The sequence below is a fragment of the Hippocampus bargibanti genome, linkage group LG10, assembly GCF_051943395.1.
Source record: "Hippocampus bargibanti isolate YZ-2025 linkage group LG10, ASM5194339v1, whole genome shotgun sequence".
Lineage (NCBI taxonomy): Eukaryota > Metazoa > Chordata > Actinopteri > Syngnathiformes > Syngnathidae > Hippocampus > Hippocampus bargibanti.
Window position 1 is genome coordinate 2,828,346 of NC_142743.1, and position 13,200 is coordinate 2,841,545.

A 13,200-nucleotide genomic window follows, 5' to 3' on the forward strand; every position below is an offset into this window, starting at 1 on the left:
AAAACCTAAGTTTTGACCCGTACCATACATTGCAACGCATACTAGTAATCGCAACCCGCTCTCGGTCATAACCTGATTTTCAGTTTCCAAAGTGGTATCTAAACTTGGAACAATCTCTCCTCTCGAAGCATTGCGAAGAACCGGAAATGTTGATCAGGTTTATGCGAAGATATTAACATATACGTAGCTCGAGCCATCTTATCTCCAAATACCTTTGAATGCACACGTTGTTGCGTCACTGAATGAGGCATAAAGGAGCACACGAAACAATCACTTTTCCTATTTTGTTTAGCAATTAATGTAGCATAACGATACCACGTGTTTGATAACAACAGATTCCAGTCATGTTTTTCTCCTGCAAACAGTTGATATAATGCGTCCATGACACCTGAATTTTGGGATTTTTTGCCAGGTGTTTCCATCCAGGCTGTCATTTTAGTGAGACAAAGAAACTTTTGTATTTTACCATTCTAGCATAGATCAACCAAAATGAATGTATTAATTTCACAGAGAATCCAGTATCGATTTAGTAGCTGCATTTTAACACATAACGTCTGGATCAAAATTTAAAAAATCTTTCAATTTTCCAATTTTAGCACCAGCCCTCGCGCACAGTGGATTCCAGGAGTCCACCTCTCGTGAATCTTATTAGAATTCTACCGGTTTTACTCTACTTCCGCCAGCGGCGCGGTAAACCAGACATATCTCGATCTGTATAAGCACCGGATAGTCGCGTGCATTAGTCCGTCAATGCACATCGGGCCCGACCTTATGGGGACCCGCCGTGGTCCAATCATCAGAAACAGAACCCAGAATCTGATGATAAAACCCCAAAAAGGTCGTGTTACCATCCCCCCAGATACATGGATTAACATGAGTAGGATACCCTCTGGCCATAAAAGATCCCACAATACATTCAAACAATGGCTGCTTGCTAGCGCGTCACTCACCTAGCGAACTTCGACGAACACAGTCAGTCAGAATGACGGAGAGCTCCACCACGCCAGTACGAGCAGGTGCTACCAAGAAGATGATGATCTTCTTGTTTCCCGTGAGAACACACGGACAAGCTCCACCGGATAAAAAAAAACACACGAACACAACAAGAACAAAAAGCAAAAGCACAAAGCCCGCCCGCTCAGACTAGTTTTGAAAGTACACAGCAGCGAGTGTTGGGAGAACATTTAGACTGAAAGTTGTTACATTCTGCTTTCACAACTATTCAACTAATAAGCTTCATAATTCCATGTATACTGAAGTAAACATGCAATAACATAATATGTACTAAGCTAAACATGGAATAACATAATATGTTTACTAATCTAAGCATGAAATAACAATATGTTTACCAATGTGCACAAGCACTCTATCAGATCAGAACCTGAAATATCTTTATTGACCAAAAGTGTAGAACACACAAGAAATGTGTCTCCGGTAGAACATTAAAATACAAAACATGCTCTCGTATCATCATAAAAACATACAAACAAAAAACCAAGGCAAATAAGTATGGAAGGATATTCCTAAATGGAGATAGTACCACTCAGCTAGAATGAAAAAAATGAAAAACAAAGATGATGAGGAGGTGATGGGCAGGTTTGGACTGCCAACGAGGAACTCTGAAGGACAGATGGTGGTTGACTTTGCAAAGAGGATGGAAATGGCTATTGTGAATACTTTCTTTCAGAAGAGACAGGAACATAGGGTGACCTATAAGAGTGGAGGCAGGAGTACACTGGTAGACTACATTTTGTATCAACTGTGCCATCTGAAGGAAATCAGTGACTGCAAAATAGTGGTTGGTGAGAGTGTAGCCAGAAAGCATAGGTTGGTTGTGTGTAGAATGACACCGGTAGTGAGGAAGATGAAGAAACCAAAGGCAGAACTGAGACCAAAATGGTGGAAGTTGAAAAATGGACAGTTGCATGACTTTTAGGAAGAAGTTAAGACAACCACTGGGTGGGCAAGAGGTCTAGATGACTGCTAAACTACAGTGAACATAATCAGAGAGACAGGTCGGAAAGTACTCGGTGTATCGAGGGGAAGAAAGGTAGTTAAGGGGACTTGGTGGTGGATTGGGGAGGTGCAGAAGTGTATAGAGAGAAAGAGGTTAGCAAAGAAAAAAAAGTGGGACACAGAGGACGGAAGAGAGTAGACAGCAGTACAAGGAGATGCAGCGCAAGTTGAAAGTAAAGAGCTGTGGTATTGCACGAGGAAGTCTGGAGTGACAGAACAAGTATGTCAGAGCGGTACCATACATGTATCATGACTGTAAAACTTTTGTGAGGTGTGCTGTCGGTGTGACGAATGGGACTCCACCAGGGGTCACCTCTGATCCCCTTCTTATTCACTATGGTGATGGACAGGCTGACAGACGATGTTAGATAAGAATCTCCTTGGACTATGATGTTTGCTGATGACATTGTGATCTATAGCAAGAGCAGGGAACAGCTGAGGGAGAAACTAGAGCGGAGGTATGCAGGTATAGAGGTATGGCCTGGAGAGGAGAGAAATGAAGATCAGTCGCAGCAAAACAGAATATATGTGTGTGAATGAGACCCCTGAAGGGAAAAGGCAAAAGGCAAAGAAGAAGACCACTCAGGAACAACTGTGAGACAAAGTGCGAGGAATGAAGCAGAGCTAAACTGGTAAGTGGTCGAATAAAATACAATAACAATTGTACAGTTTGTGTAGAAAATCAGTGAAGCATTTTGAAGTGATGAGTCGCTGTATTTGTACTCCAAGTGTGCAATTGTGCAGATGCAATAGAATAAAAATACATTTATTTAATAAGCGGATTTCAAAGCACCCAAGGACACTTTACAATTAAAAGAACAAAAAAAAAAAAACACCAGACAATAAAACCATCAATAAAATGATCAATAATAAAAGAGCTGATTAAACTAAACTGTGAATGCAATTTTATACACATGGGTTTTGAGGTGGGATTTGAAGGTGGGAAGACAGTCAATATTTCAGATATTGGGTTGAAGTGAGTTCCAGAGTCTGGGAGCAGAGCGGCTGAAAGCTCTGCACCCCATCGTGGTGAGACGGGCAGAGAGCACACAGAGGTGGAGAGAGGATGAGGATATAAGGGACCAGGAGGGAATGGAAATTCTGTTGAGCAGGATGGGGTGAGAAATTGTGTCAAAGGCTGTGGTCAGATCGAGGAAGATGAGAATAGAGAGTAAACAGGAGTCTGCTGCCATAAGAAGATAAGATGATTTTTATGAGGGCCGATTCTGTAATGTAGCAGAGACGGAATCCAGACTGGAATTGTTCGTAGAGGTTATTGTCAGTGAGTTGAGAGTGTATCTGGGAGGCAACATTTTTTTTCAAGAATTTTCGAGATGAAAGGAAGGTGAGAAATTGGGTGTAAATTATTGAAATCATTGGGATCTGAGCCAGGTTTTTTCAGGATTGGAGTAACCACTGCGGTATTAAGGGAGACAGGAAAAATTCCAGTGGTAAACAAGGAGTGAAGGCAGGGTATGACATATCAGGAAGTCCAAAACAATGCAAAAAGATGTTTAAAGATGTTCGTATGGTGAATTACCCCAACAGTAGTAGTATAAATGTATTTTCCGGTGTATAAGGCGCAGCCAAAAGTCTTTATTTTCTTCAAAAGATGACCCTGCGCCTTATATGCCAGTGCGCCTTATATGTGAAGTAATATTGAGCCACAACTGGTCTCGCAACTACTGTCAGCAGCCACCGACTCAATTTCCCCCTTTAAAAGAGGTAGTGCGTAGTCCATACATGGATATATAAAACGTCCCCCAGCCTCTACTGTAGCGCCTTATAATGTGGTGTGCCTTATATAGCGGAAACTTTTAAAAATGCCATTCATTGAAGGTGCGCCTTATACACTGGAAAACAATGGTATTATTATTATGATGATGATGTGGGTGATTATTATTATTATTACACTAGGTTCACCAGCTGCAACATTTAACTGAAGGACGACTCCTACAGCATCGTGGCCAAGAACCAACACAACTCTGCACAGACAGAAAGAGATGCTCGGTGACCGTAATAAGAGTGAAGGACAGGGTCCTGCCTCTTCTCCCCTGCCCCATTCTGTGAACATGTCCAAAAGACTACTGCGACCATCACGCTATGTTCCTGTGTCAGCAGCCACTTTCTTCCTATTCAGCTCCACCACACTGTTCTTCTGCTTCACGTAAGTGTTTTTCACCCATGCATACACACACACACACACACACACACACACACACACACACACACACACACACACACACACACACACACACACACACATCGCAATATTGATTCTCCACCTTCAAATCCCATCTCAAAACCCATCTATTTGAAATTGCATTCTCTGTTTAGTTTTATCTCTTGTTCTTATTTATAATTTTATCTGTGGTTTTATTTATGTCCCTTTTTGTGATTGTAAAGTGTCCTTGAGACTTTGAAAGGCGCTTATAAATAAAATTAATTATTATTATTATTATCCAAAGTGGCCTGTGACATAAATTAGTTTGACACCTCTGCTTTTATTCATGAAACTTGATTATACGCAAAGTTTCACAAGCCACTATTTCTTTAATGAATGTGCAAGACATACTCCACATTTATAATAACACAAGAAACTACTAAGATGCTCTACTGCATGGCAATAGTCTCGGATTCTTCACTTTTTGTCTCTTATTCTCCTCTCAATTATCCAAAATTCTCCAGTTTTTGCTGTAAATGTTGAATTTTGCCAGACTGTCATTGCCTTCTTCTGTGCCAGTTTGGGAATCCTTGGTATTGATTTAATAAATCAATTCTCACAATCCAATGTAAGTGTTTATTCTCAGTGATGCCGTTTTAAAAAAAGAAATATGACTGCTGTTTGTTTCAATAAATTTTCTGACAGGTGATTTTCTTTTTTTTACACAGTTGTCCGTGGCTTTCAGAGCGATTCTCCGTAGCCGTTCCTATTTATAATGGCATCATATTCCTCTTTGTTTTGGCCAACTTCTCTATGGCTACATTCATGGATCCAGGCATATTTCCAAGAGGTAGGTTGAGCGATTTGGATGGATGTGTGGAAATTGTGTGATTTCCAGGTGAATGAATTTCAGCCAGAGCAATACACTTTTTCGAATAACTTTTAATGGATCAATTTTTGACTTCCAAACTGCAAACTCAAGTTCAACAATTGTAAAATTATTCATGTTGCACTCAAGTGTATGGGAGCGATCGAGATGTTTTAATAGCACATCAAGGAATGTAACATTCTTAATACATAAAAAAAAACTTAATGTCACGTCCGCACGAGGCCAATACAGACAACCTTGTCGCTCAAAAAATGGGCTGGATCGGAAGTACTCGATGGAGACAGTAGAATGAGTCCAAAGGGTTTAATGAGACAGCGCAGGGGGAAAGAACAAAACAATTCAAGTGCAAAAAGCGCCTCGGGCCAGCCACAAAAATACCAGGCGGCGATAAAAGCATCCAAACCTAGCGTACGTCAGTGGCGAGACAACAGTAACAAATACAACGGCGACTAACGAGACCAACCAGGGTGCTCTTGTAGCCAGAAGGCACATTAGTGAATAGGCATCAGGTGTGTGAGCCGGCATCAGGTGTGCCCGCACCTGTCGCCTATCCGAATGTGACACTTGAAGGACAACCGACGACTCCGGACAAGTTGTGTCCATAATTTGTAAAATTTCACTTCAAATGACTTCTACTGAGCGTATTTTACAAACATTCCACGGCATAGAACTATATTTTAAGTTTTTTTTACTGTGTTGATGGCAAAATTAGAAGTAAAACACATAAATAATGCGGTGGTGAATCGTTGTGTGTTGCACCAAGACAACTATTTTTCTTCCACCTTCATGTCTAACCACAATCATGGGCATGAATCCCATACTAATTTTGGAAATGATGATTCATTTAAACTGGTCTTTATCAAATACCAAATTGTTTATGCAACATTAATTCTTAAATGGTCCTTTGTTAAAACATTTGTTTGTACAAATGTTAACCTTAACCCCTTCTCTTTACCGCAATAGAAAAATCAGAGACTGGTGAGTACCAATACCAACCACTGGTTTTGATGCCGACGGCAGATTTATTTCAACGTATTGGTACTTTCAACGATATCCAATATCGGTTTTGAATAACCTTTTCCTGCAATGTTACAATCCAACGCATGTTTTTGTCACTCTTCAGTGAAATAAGAGTCTGTCATTGCCGGAAAGGTCCATCAGGCATTTGATCCGATTAATGACTTTTAACCGACAAAAAAAAGACTTCCATCATTGCGTAGTCAATCGAGGTGCCATTTGTAATGACTTACGAATGGCACCTCACCAAACTCAGAAAACAGGTCAGCCGTGATTGGCTTTGAGGTTTCCAGTCGACAGCAACTGGTAAAATAGATGCATTCCGAGAGGGATACATTTGGGGGATCATTCTTCTTAATTCACATTTCATAAATGAACTATTAACACAGTGACATGATTAGACAACTGGGGCCACATGGAACATAGTTTTAAGAAAATACTTTTTGACTTCACCAGGACAAGTATGTATTGATTGTCCTGTTAACTGCACTTTGCCATTGTTCATTCATTCAGCGAAAGCTCTGCCTCTGTGAATATGTGGTGTCTGCATTCAGGCAAACAGTTGTTTGAGGAGCCAAAAGAAAAGGACGCAGTATAAATGGACCAAATATGTATTAATTTTCTTTTTTTTACATCGACAAAAATATTAATCAGAGACAGTGGTTTCACACATTTAACATAGTATCCCCTGTCTAAGACCCTTATGAACTTAAACTTAAAAAAAAACAAGTTAACATGACTAGCTATCCCAACGCGTCACATTTTCCTTTTAAAATGTGTCATGCATTTACAAATCAATTAATCACCGAAGAAAAACATGGAAAAAAAGTTATGTTTGAAGTTTAATGTATTTCTACCAAGGCACTTCTGTCAAACGAGAATTCCCTCACCCAGAATTCAAACCTATGCATTAAAATGTTGACATTCTTACTGTGATGTGCTACTGCATGAGGAAGTCTGGAGTGACAGAAAAGTATGTCAGAGCTGTGCAAGACTGTAAGACAGCTGTGAGGTGTGCTTTAGGTGTGATGGAGGAATTCAAGGTGAAGGTGGGATTCCACCAGGGGTCAGCTCTGAGCCCCATCTTATTCACTATGGTGATGGACAGGCTGACAGACGATGTTAGACAGGAATCTCCTTGGACCATGATGTTTGCAGATGACATTCATTGTGTGTGTCAGGTGTCATGTCCTGACGAGCTGACACTTTCAGAATGGCATTTAAGTGCTTGCTTGTGAGCATTTTTGTTTTATTGATATTGTTACTGAGAAGATTTGTTCACAAAGGTAGGTTGTTCCAAACATACACAAGACTTTAGCTGCCAGGGCTATTAATTTGGGGTACCCTGGTAGTTGATCCTGATAAAATCTGTCCAGTGTGTAACAGTCTCTGGCTGAAGGACATACCCAGTGCTGTCAGGGTGGGCAGGAGGGTGTGGGAGGGGCTGTCCATCATAGTTTTCAGTTTGTTAGTTTAGTTTGTTCGAAGAACGCGATCTTCACCGTGCTCCCAGCATTCTCCAGGTGCAGCAGCACCGATTGGAGGAGGTAGATGATGCCGTCCTCCACACCGATGCTGGACTGGTAGGCAAACTGTAGCGGGTCCAGTGATGAGCTCTCCAGCGGTCGCAGGTGGGCGAGGACGAGTCTCACACGAGGGTGTGGCAACGGTTGGGAGGGCAGTTGTTCGTTACGGGAAGCTGGTCGTGAGAGGGGCAGGGAGAGGGAGTCCACAGTGAGAGTTGGTCCAGGTGCAGCTACAGGTGGGGTTGACGGTTGACCCGGGGCGACAGGCGTCTTGTCAAACCAATTGAAAAAGTGGTTGAGTTCATCTGCCCAGTCCTTGTCTTTTTCCTTCAATGTCACTGGGCTTTTTGTGGCCTGAGATGACCTTTCAGACACCAGCGACATTGCTGGCTTGCCGCTGCTCCATTTTCATCCGAGAGGCCTTCTTCCCCTATGTGATCTTTCTCCTCTGTTGGATCTGCACGGCCTCCAGTTCCTCTCTGTTGCACGACACAAAAGCTCTTTTCTTTTCCTTCAGGAGGGCTTTTATGTCGGAATTAATCCACGGTTTGTGGTTGAAAATACTCTGCACAGTCCTGGTGGGTGTTTTGTTCACAAACGTTCATGTAGTGATGGTGTCGGTGAGTGAATCAATGTCCTCCCCATGAATCTCAGTGAAGAGCTCCCACTTGGGTGAGTCAAAGCAGTCCCGCAGAGCTTCTTCAGCTTATGTAGACCATATTGTGACTGCGCGGGTCGCAGCTGGTTTCCTCTGCACCAGGGATTTGTACACAGGCGGGAGATACACCATATTGTGGTCTGCTCTTCCGAGAGGAGGGAAGAGGGGAAGGTTTGTACGCATCATTGGCATTTGAATAGAATAAGTCCAAGATGTTATTGTCTCTGGTGGCACAGGTTACATATTGTGTGAATGTTGGGAGGGAGGATTTCAAGGAAACGTGATTGAAGTCCCCTGAGAGATGAACAGGGCGTTGGGGGACTGGGTTTGCAGATTGTTTAAAACACTCATGAGGGCATCGGAGGCAGCGCCACCATTTGCCGTAAGGGGAATGTACGCCGCCACGGCTATGACTTGTGAGAATTCCCGCGGCAGGTAATGCGGCCGGATGCTAACGGCTAGCAGCTCAATGTCGCGAGTGCAGAGTTTTTCTTTGACTGTGATGTGCCCAGGGTTGCACCATTTGTCATTCACAAACACAGCAATCCCCCCTCCTTTTGTCTTCCCGCTGCCTGCATTTCTGTCCGCTCGTACGAGTTGGAAGCCCTCCAACACAGCGTGAGTATCCGGAGTGATTGACGATAGCCATGTCTCCGTGACAAGTAGCAAGCTGGCTTCCTGGTACTCCCTCTGGTGTTGTATTAGCGCTGCAAGCTCGTCCATTTTATTCAGGAGCGATGTCACATTCCCCATGATGACGGACGGGAGAACATGTCGGTACTTTCCCCTCCTTTTGCGGCGAACTTTCCCGGCCCGACATCCCCATTTTCTCCTCTTCAGCTCGACGAGGATGTCCGGGGTGGCGGCCGCTAGCCCGCTATTAGCTCGCCATGCTAGTAGCTGTTCTCGACTGTAAACAATGGGATTCCGAGAAAGATGAAACCGGCTTTTTTGGAAAAAAGATGCCTAACCGGACTTTCATTACACAGGAAGAGAAGTGCGTCCCTGGGCATAAGCCTATGAAAGATAGGCTCACCGTCCTTCCTACAGTCCTTATGGAATGTGACTCTCCTTCCAAACAGTTACTCCTTCCCTCCCACCTCCTCCGCCATCAACGACCATCACAAAGGTAAATAAAACGACTTTATTATACTGTCCAGTTTATTTATTTAATTAAAATACCATAGCACATTTATTATACATAAAATAAGGTATATGTTGTGTAGTTTTAGGGCTTATTTAGTAGAATTTTTCGGGGGACCTGGGAACAGTTTATTCTCATTTTAATGGTTTACTATGGGAAATTTATGTTTGGAATACACACTTTTCAACCTTACACACACTTTCTGAGAACCGATTAAGTTCGTAAGCCAAGGTATCACTATATTTAAATATCGGATATTCCATTCACATAGTTACAATTCTCTGATGTCCTCACACACCTCTCCGCTCTGTCACCAAATGTAATTATTCTCGGGGACTTCAACATCCACATAGACAATTCCGCTCTTCTCACCAAAGACTTCACTTCCTCACTTGACAGTTTTGGTCTGCATCAATTCTCGGATTTCCCCACCCACATAAAAGGCCACACCCTGGACCTCATTTGCATTTCTGGTCTTACCCCAACAAATGGCACAGCAAATGAAGTTTCTATAACAGACCATTTACTGGTTTCATTTAACATTTTCATCACCCTCTTTCTCCCCAAACCACCCCGCATCATCACTTATCGCAATATCAAGGACATCAACACTGCCACCCGCGCCAAGATGATTGCCACCCTGACTCCGGACGACAACTCCTCCCCCAATGAACTTGTTTCCTGGTACAACGCGGACCTCACGATCAGCCTCAACGCCCTTGCTCCTGTATAGTCCCGGTCTATCCAATTCACCCGGTCCGCCCCCTGGTTCACCACCCATCTGCGCTCCATCAAAACTAAAACTCGGCAACTGGAAAGACTTTACAAGAAGACCGGTCTCACTACTCACAAGGAGATGTACACAGCTCACCTCACCCATTACAAGGACTCTATCTCACGCGCAAAATCACAATACTACTCTGGACTCATTGACTCGAATTCTGGAAACACACGGGTCCTCTTTTCCCTCTATAACAAAATCATTCAACCTCCTATCCCTCTCCCGTCACACTTTTATTCTTTTGATACCTGCAACGCTCTGCTTATGTTTTTTAATGAAAAGGTCAACATAATCCATCAGCACCTCAGCTCCTCTGTCCCCCCCTCCCTCAACCTTTCTACTTCTTACCAGCTGCTATCCTCTTTTGAACTCCCCCATCCTTTATAATTTCAGACATAATCATCACGTCCAAGATTCCTCCTGTCAGCTCGACCCCCTCCCTACAATCCTGATTAAATCCTGCTTACCCTCTCTTCTCCCTTTTATTTCAACCATTATTCACTCCTCATTATCAACTGGAATTGTTCCTATCCCACTCAAAACCGCAGCTGTTACTCCAATCCTGAAAAAAACCTGGCTCAGATCCCAACGATTTCAATAACTTGCGTCTAATTTCCCATCCTCCATTCATCGCCAAAATCCTTGAAAAAACTGTTGCCTCCCAGCTTCACTCTCACCTCACTCACAATAACCTTTACGAACAATTCCAGTCTGGTTTCCGCCCCCGCCACAGTACTGAATCGGCTCTCATAAAAATCACGAATGATCTTTTCATGGCAGCCGATGCCGGTTCGCTCTCCATCCTCATCCTTCTCAACCTGACCGCGGCTTTTGACACCATTTCCCACCTCATCCTCCTTGACAGACTTGCAACCCTAGGCATCACACACATCCCACTTCGCTGGTTTCACTCCTATCTGCCTGATCGCTCACTGGTTATCCAAATTAACTTCTTCACCTCACGGTCTTCTCCTGTGTCATCTGGAGTGCCCCAAGGGTCTGTCCTGGGCCCCTTCTCTTTATTACCTACCCTCTTCCTCTCTGCAATATTTTCCGCAATTTTGGCATTCACTTTCAATGCTTTGCGGATGACACCCAACTCTACCTCTCCAGCAAACCTGAAGCCTCTCTTCCACCTTCATCCCTGTCACTTTGCCTCTCAGAAATTAAATCCTGGCTTTTCCATAACTTTCTCAAGCTTAACAGCGAAAAAATTTGACTTCCCCTTGTCGGTACCAAATCCACCCTACACAAAGCAAACAGTTTCTCTCTCACCATTGACAGTTCAACCATGTCCCCCTCCCTTCAGGTCAAGAGCCATCTTTTCACTCCCATATAAATAACATAACTCTGTCTGCATATGTCCACCTTCGTAATATCAATCGTCTCCGTCCCTCACTCCGCTGCTATCCTTATCCACAGTCGCGTCACCTCCCGCATCGATTATTGTAACTCTCTTCTCTTCGGTGTCAATCAGAAATTTCTCCATAAACTCCAACTCGTCCAAAATTCTTCAGCCTGGATCATCACTAAAACCCCCTCCTTTCACCACATCACCCCTGTCCTCCAGCAGCGCCACTGGCTCCCTGTTAAACATCGGATCAAATTAAAAATACTTCTGTTTACATTCAAAGCCATTCACAACCTTGCCCCCCTCCCCAACTGTATGACCTGCTTCAAATCTCCGTTCCCTCTCGGTCCCTCAGATCCTCATCCTCCCTTCACCCCTCTGTGCCCTATGCCCGCCTCCCCACGATAGGATGCAGAGCTTTCAGCCGCTCTGCTCCCAAACTCTGGAATTCACTTCCACCCAACATCCGTAACATTGACTCCCTCCCTACTTTCAAATCCCACCTCAAAACCCATCTATTTAAAATTTTATTGATAGTCTAGTTCAGGGGTCAGCAACCCAAAATGTTGAAAGAGCCATATTGGACCAAAAAAAACAAAAAACAAATATGTCTGGAGCCTCAAAAAATTTTGTTTTACTCAATCACTCAAAAGCCACAAACAAATCGCTACCAGCCACGTTGACTCCACTTTCTCAGCGGGTTTCAAAACTCTGAAGTACACTTTTGAGTCAGGGTGTAGTCCGAAGCATGCTTCTGATTGGCTGCCGGTGCCGAGTATGCAAATTGCCAAACGAACGTTCGTTTGGCAATTTGCGAGAGGATTTAACAAACATTACGTGTCATAATTTTTAGCGTCTTCGAACGTTCGTTTGGCAATTTGCATACTCGGCACCGGCGGCCAATCAGAAGCCTGCTTCGGACTACACCCTGTCTCAAAAGTGTACTTCAGAGTTTTGAAAGCCGCTGAGAAAGTGGAGTCCTCGTAGTGTTAAGCAGGCAACACAACACAAAGGTTAATTTAGCATAAGCGCTTGATCCCCTTATCCATTTAAAGGTACTCGAACATATATCTCACAAAAGTGCTTGAAACTTGACATCCCTTTAAAAGTACTAGAAAAAAAGTTGAAAAAAGAGTACTCAAACCTTAATTTAGCAAAAGCAGTCAATCCTCTTTTACAGAAATTCCTGATCGTCGACCAGGGTACTTGAATCATAGACCACATTACTTGAAACAACGTCTCTTAAAATAAAATTACAATCGCAAATTTCACTGTTCATCCAGTTAAGAACAACAAAAGTGCTGGACCTAATGGTGAGGATTCTCACTTTAATGTCTGAATTTTGAGATGAAAGTGAGAATCATGCCATCTTTACTTTGTTTTTGTCGGCTTTAATCCTCTTCCATACATTTTGACCCATGAAATCCATGGTAGCATTTTAATCACTCTTTCTGTCATGACATTTATTTTCCGCATGATGGTGCCATGGAACAAATGAGGCATCATGATGCATTGGCCCAAAAGCAAACCATTTAGATGGAAAGCCTCATTGCTTCATGATTCCTCATTTGGCTATCACTACTCAACGGCACCAGAGGACGTCGGGTACCCCCCCTGGCATCTGTCTTCCCTTGCTCCATCTGAGGAGCAAGGG

General features: G+C 43.2%; 1 protein-coding gene across 1 annotated transcript in view; it reads left to right on the top strand.

The window, feature by feature from the left end:
• LOC148892072 (palmitoyltransferase ZDHHC5-A-like) overlaps window positions 1-13,200 on the top strand; it is a 71,131-nt gene that overhangs the window by 19,087 nt on the left and 38,844 nt on the right. Inside the window, 2 exon segments of the mRNA XM_089005675.1 lie at window positions 3,934-4,183; window positions 4,909-5,030. Coding sequence (XP_088861801.1) covers window positions 4,020-4,183; window positions 4,909-5,030 — 286 coding nt within the window. The 5' untranslated portion in view covers window positions 3,934-4,019.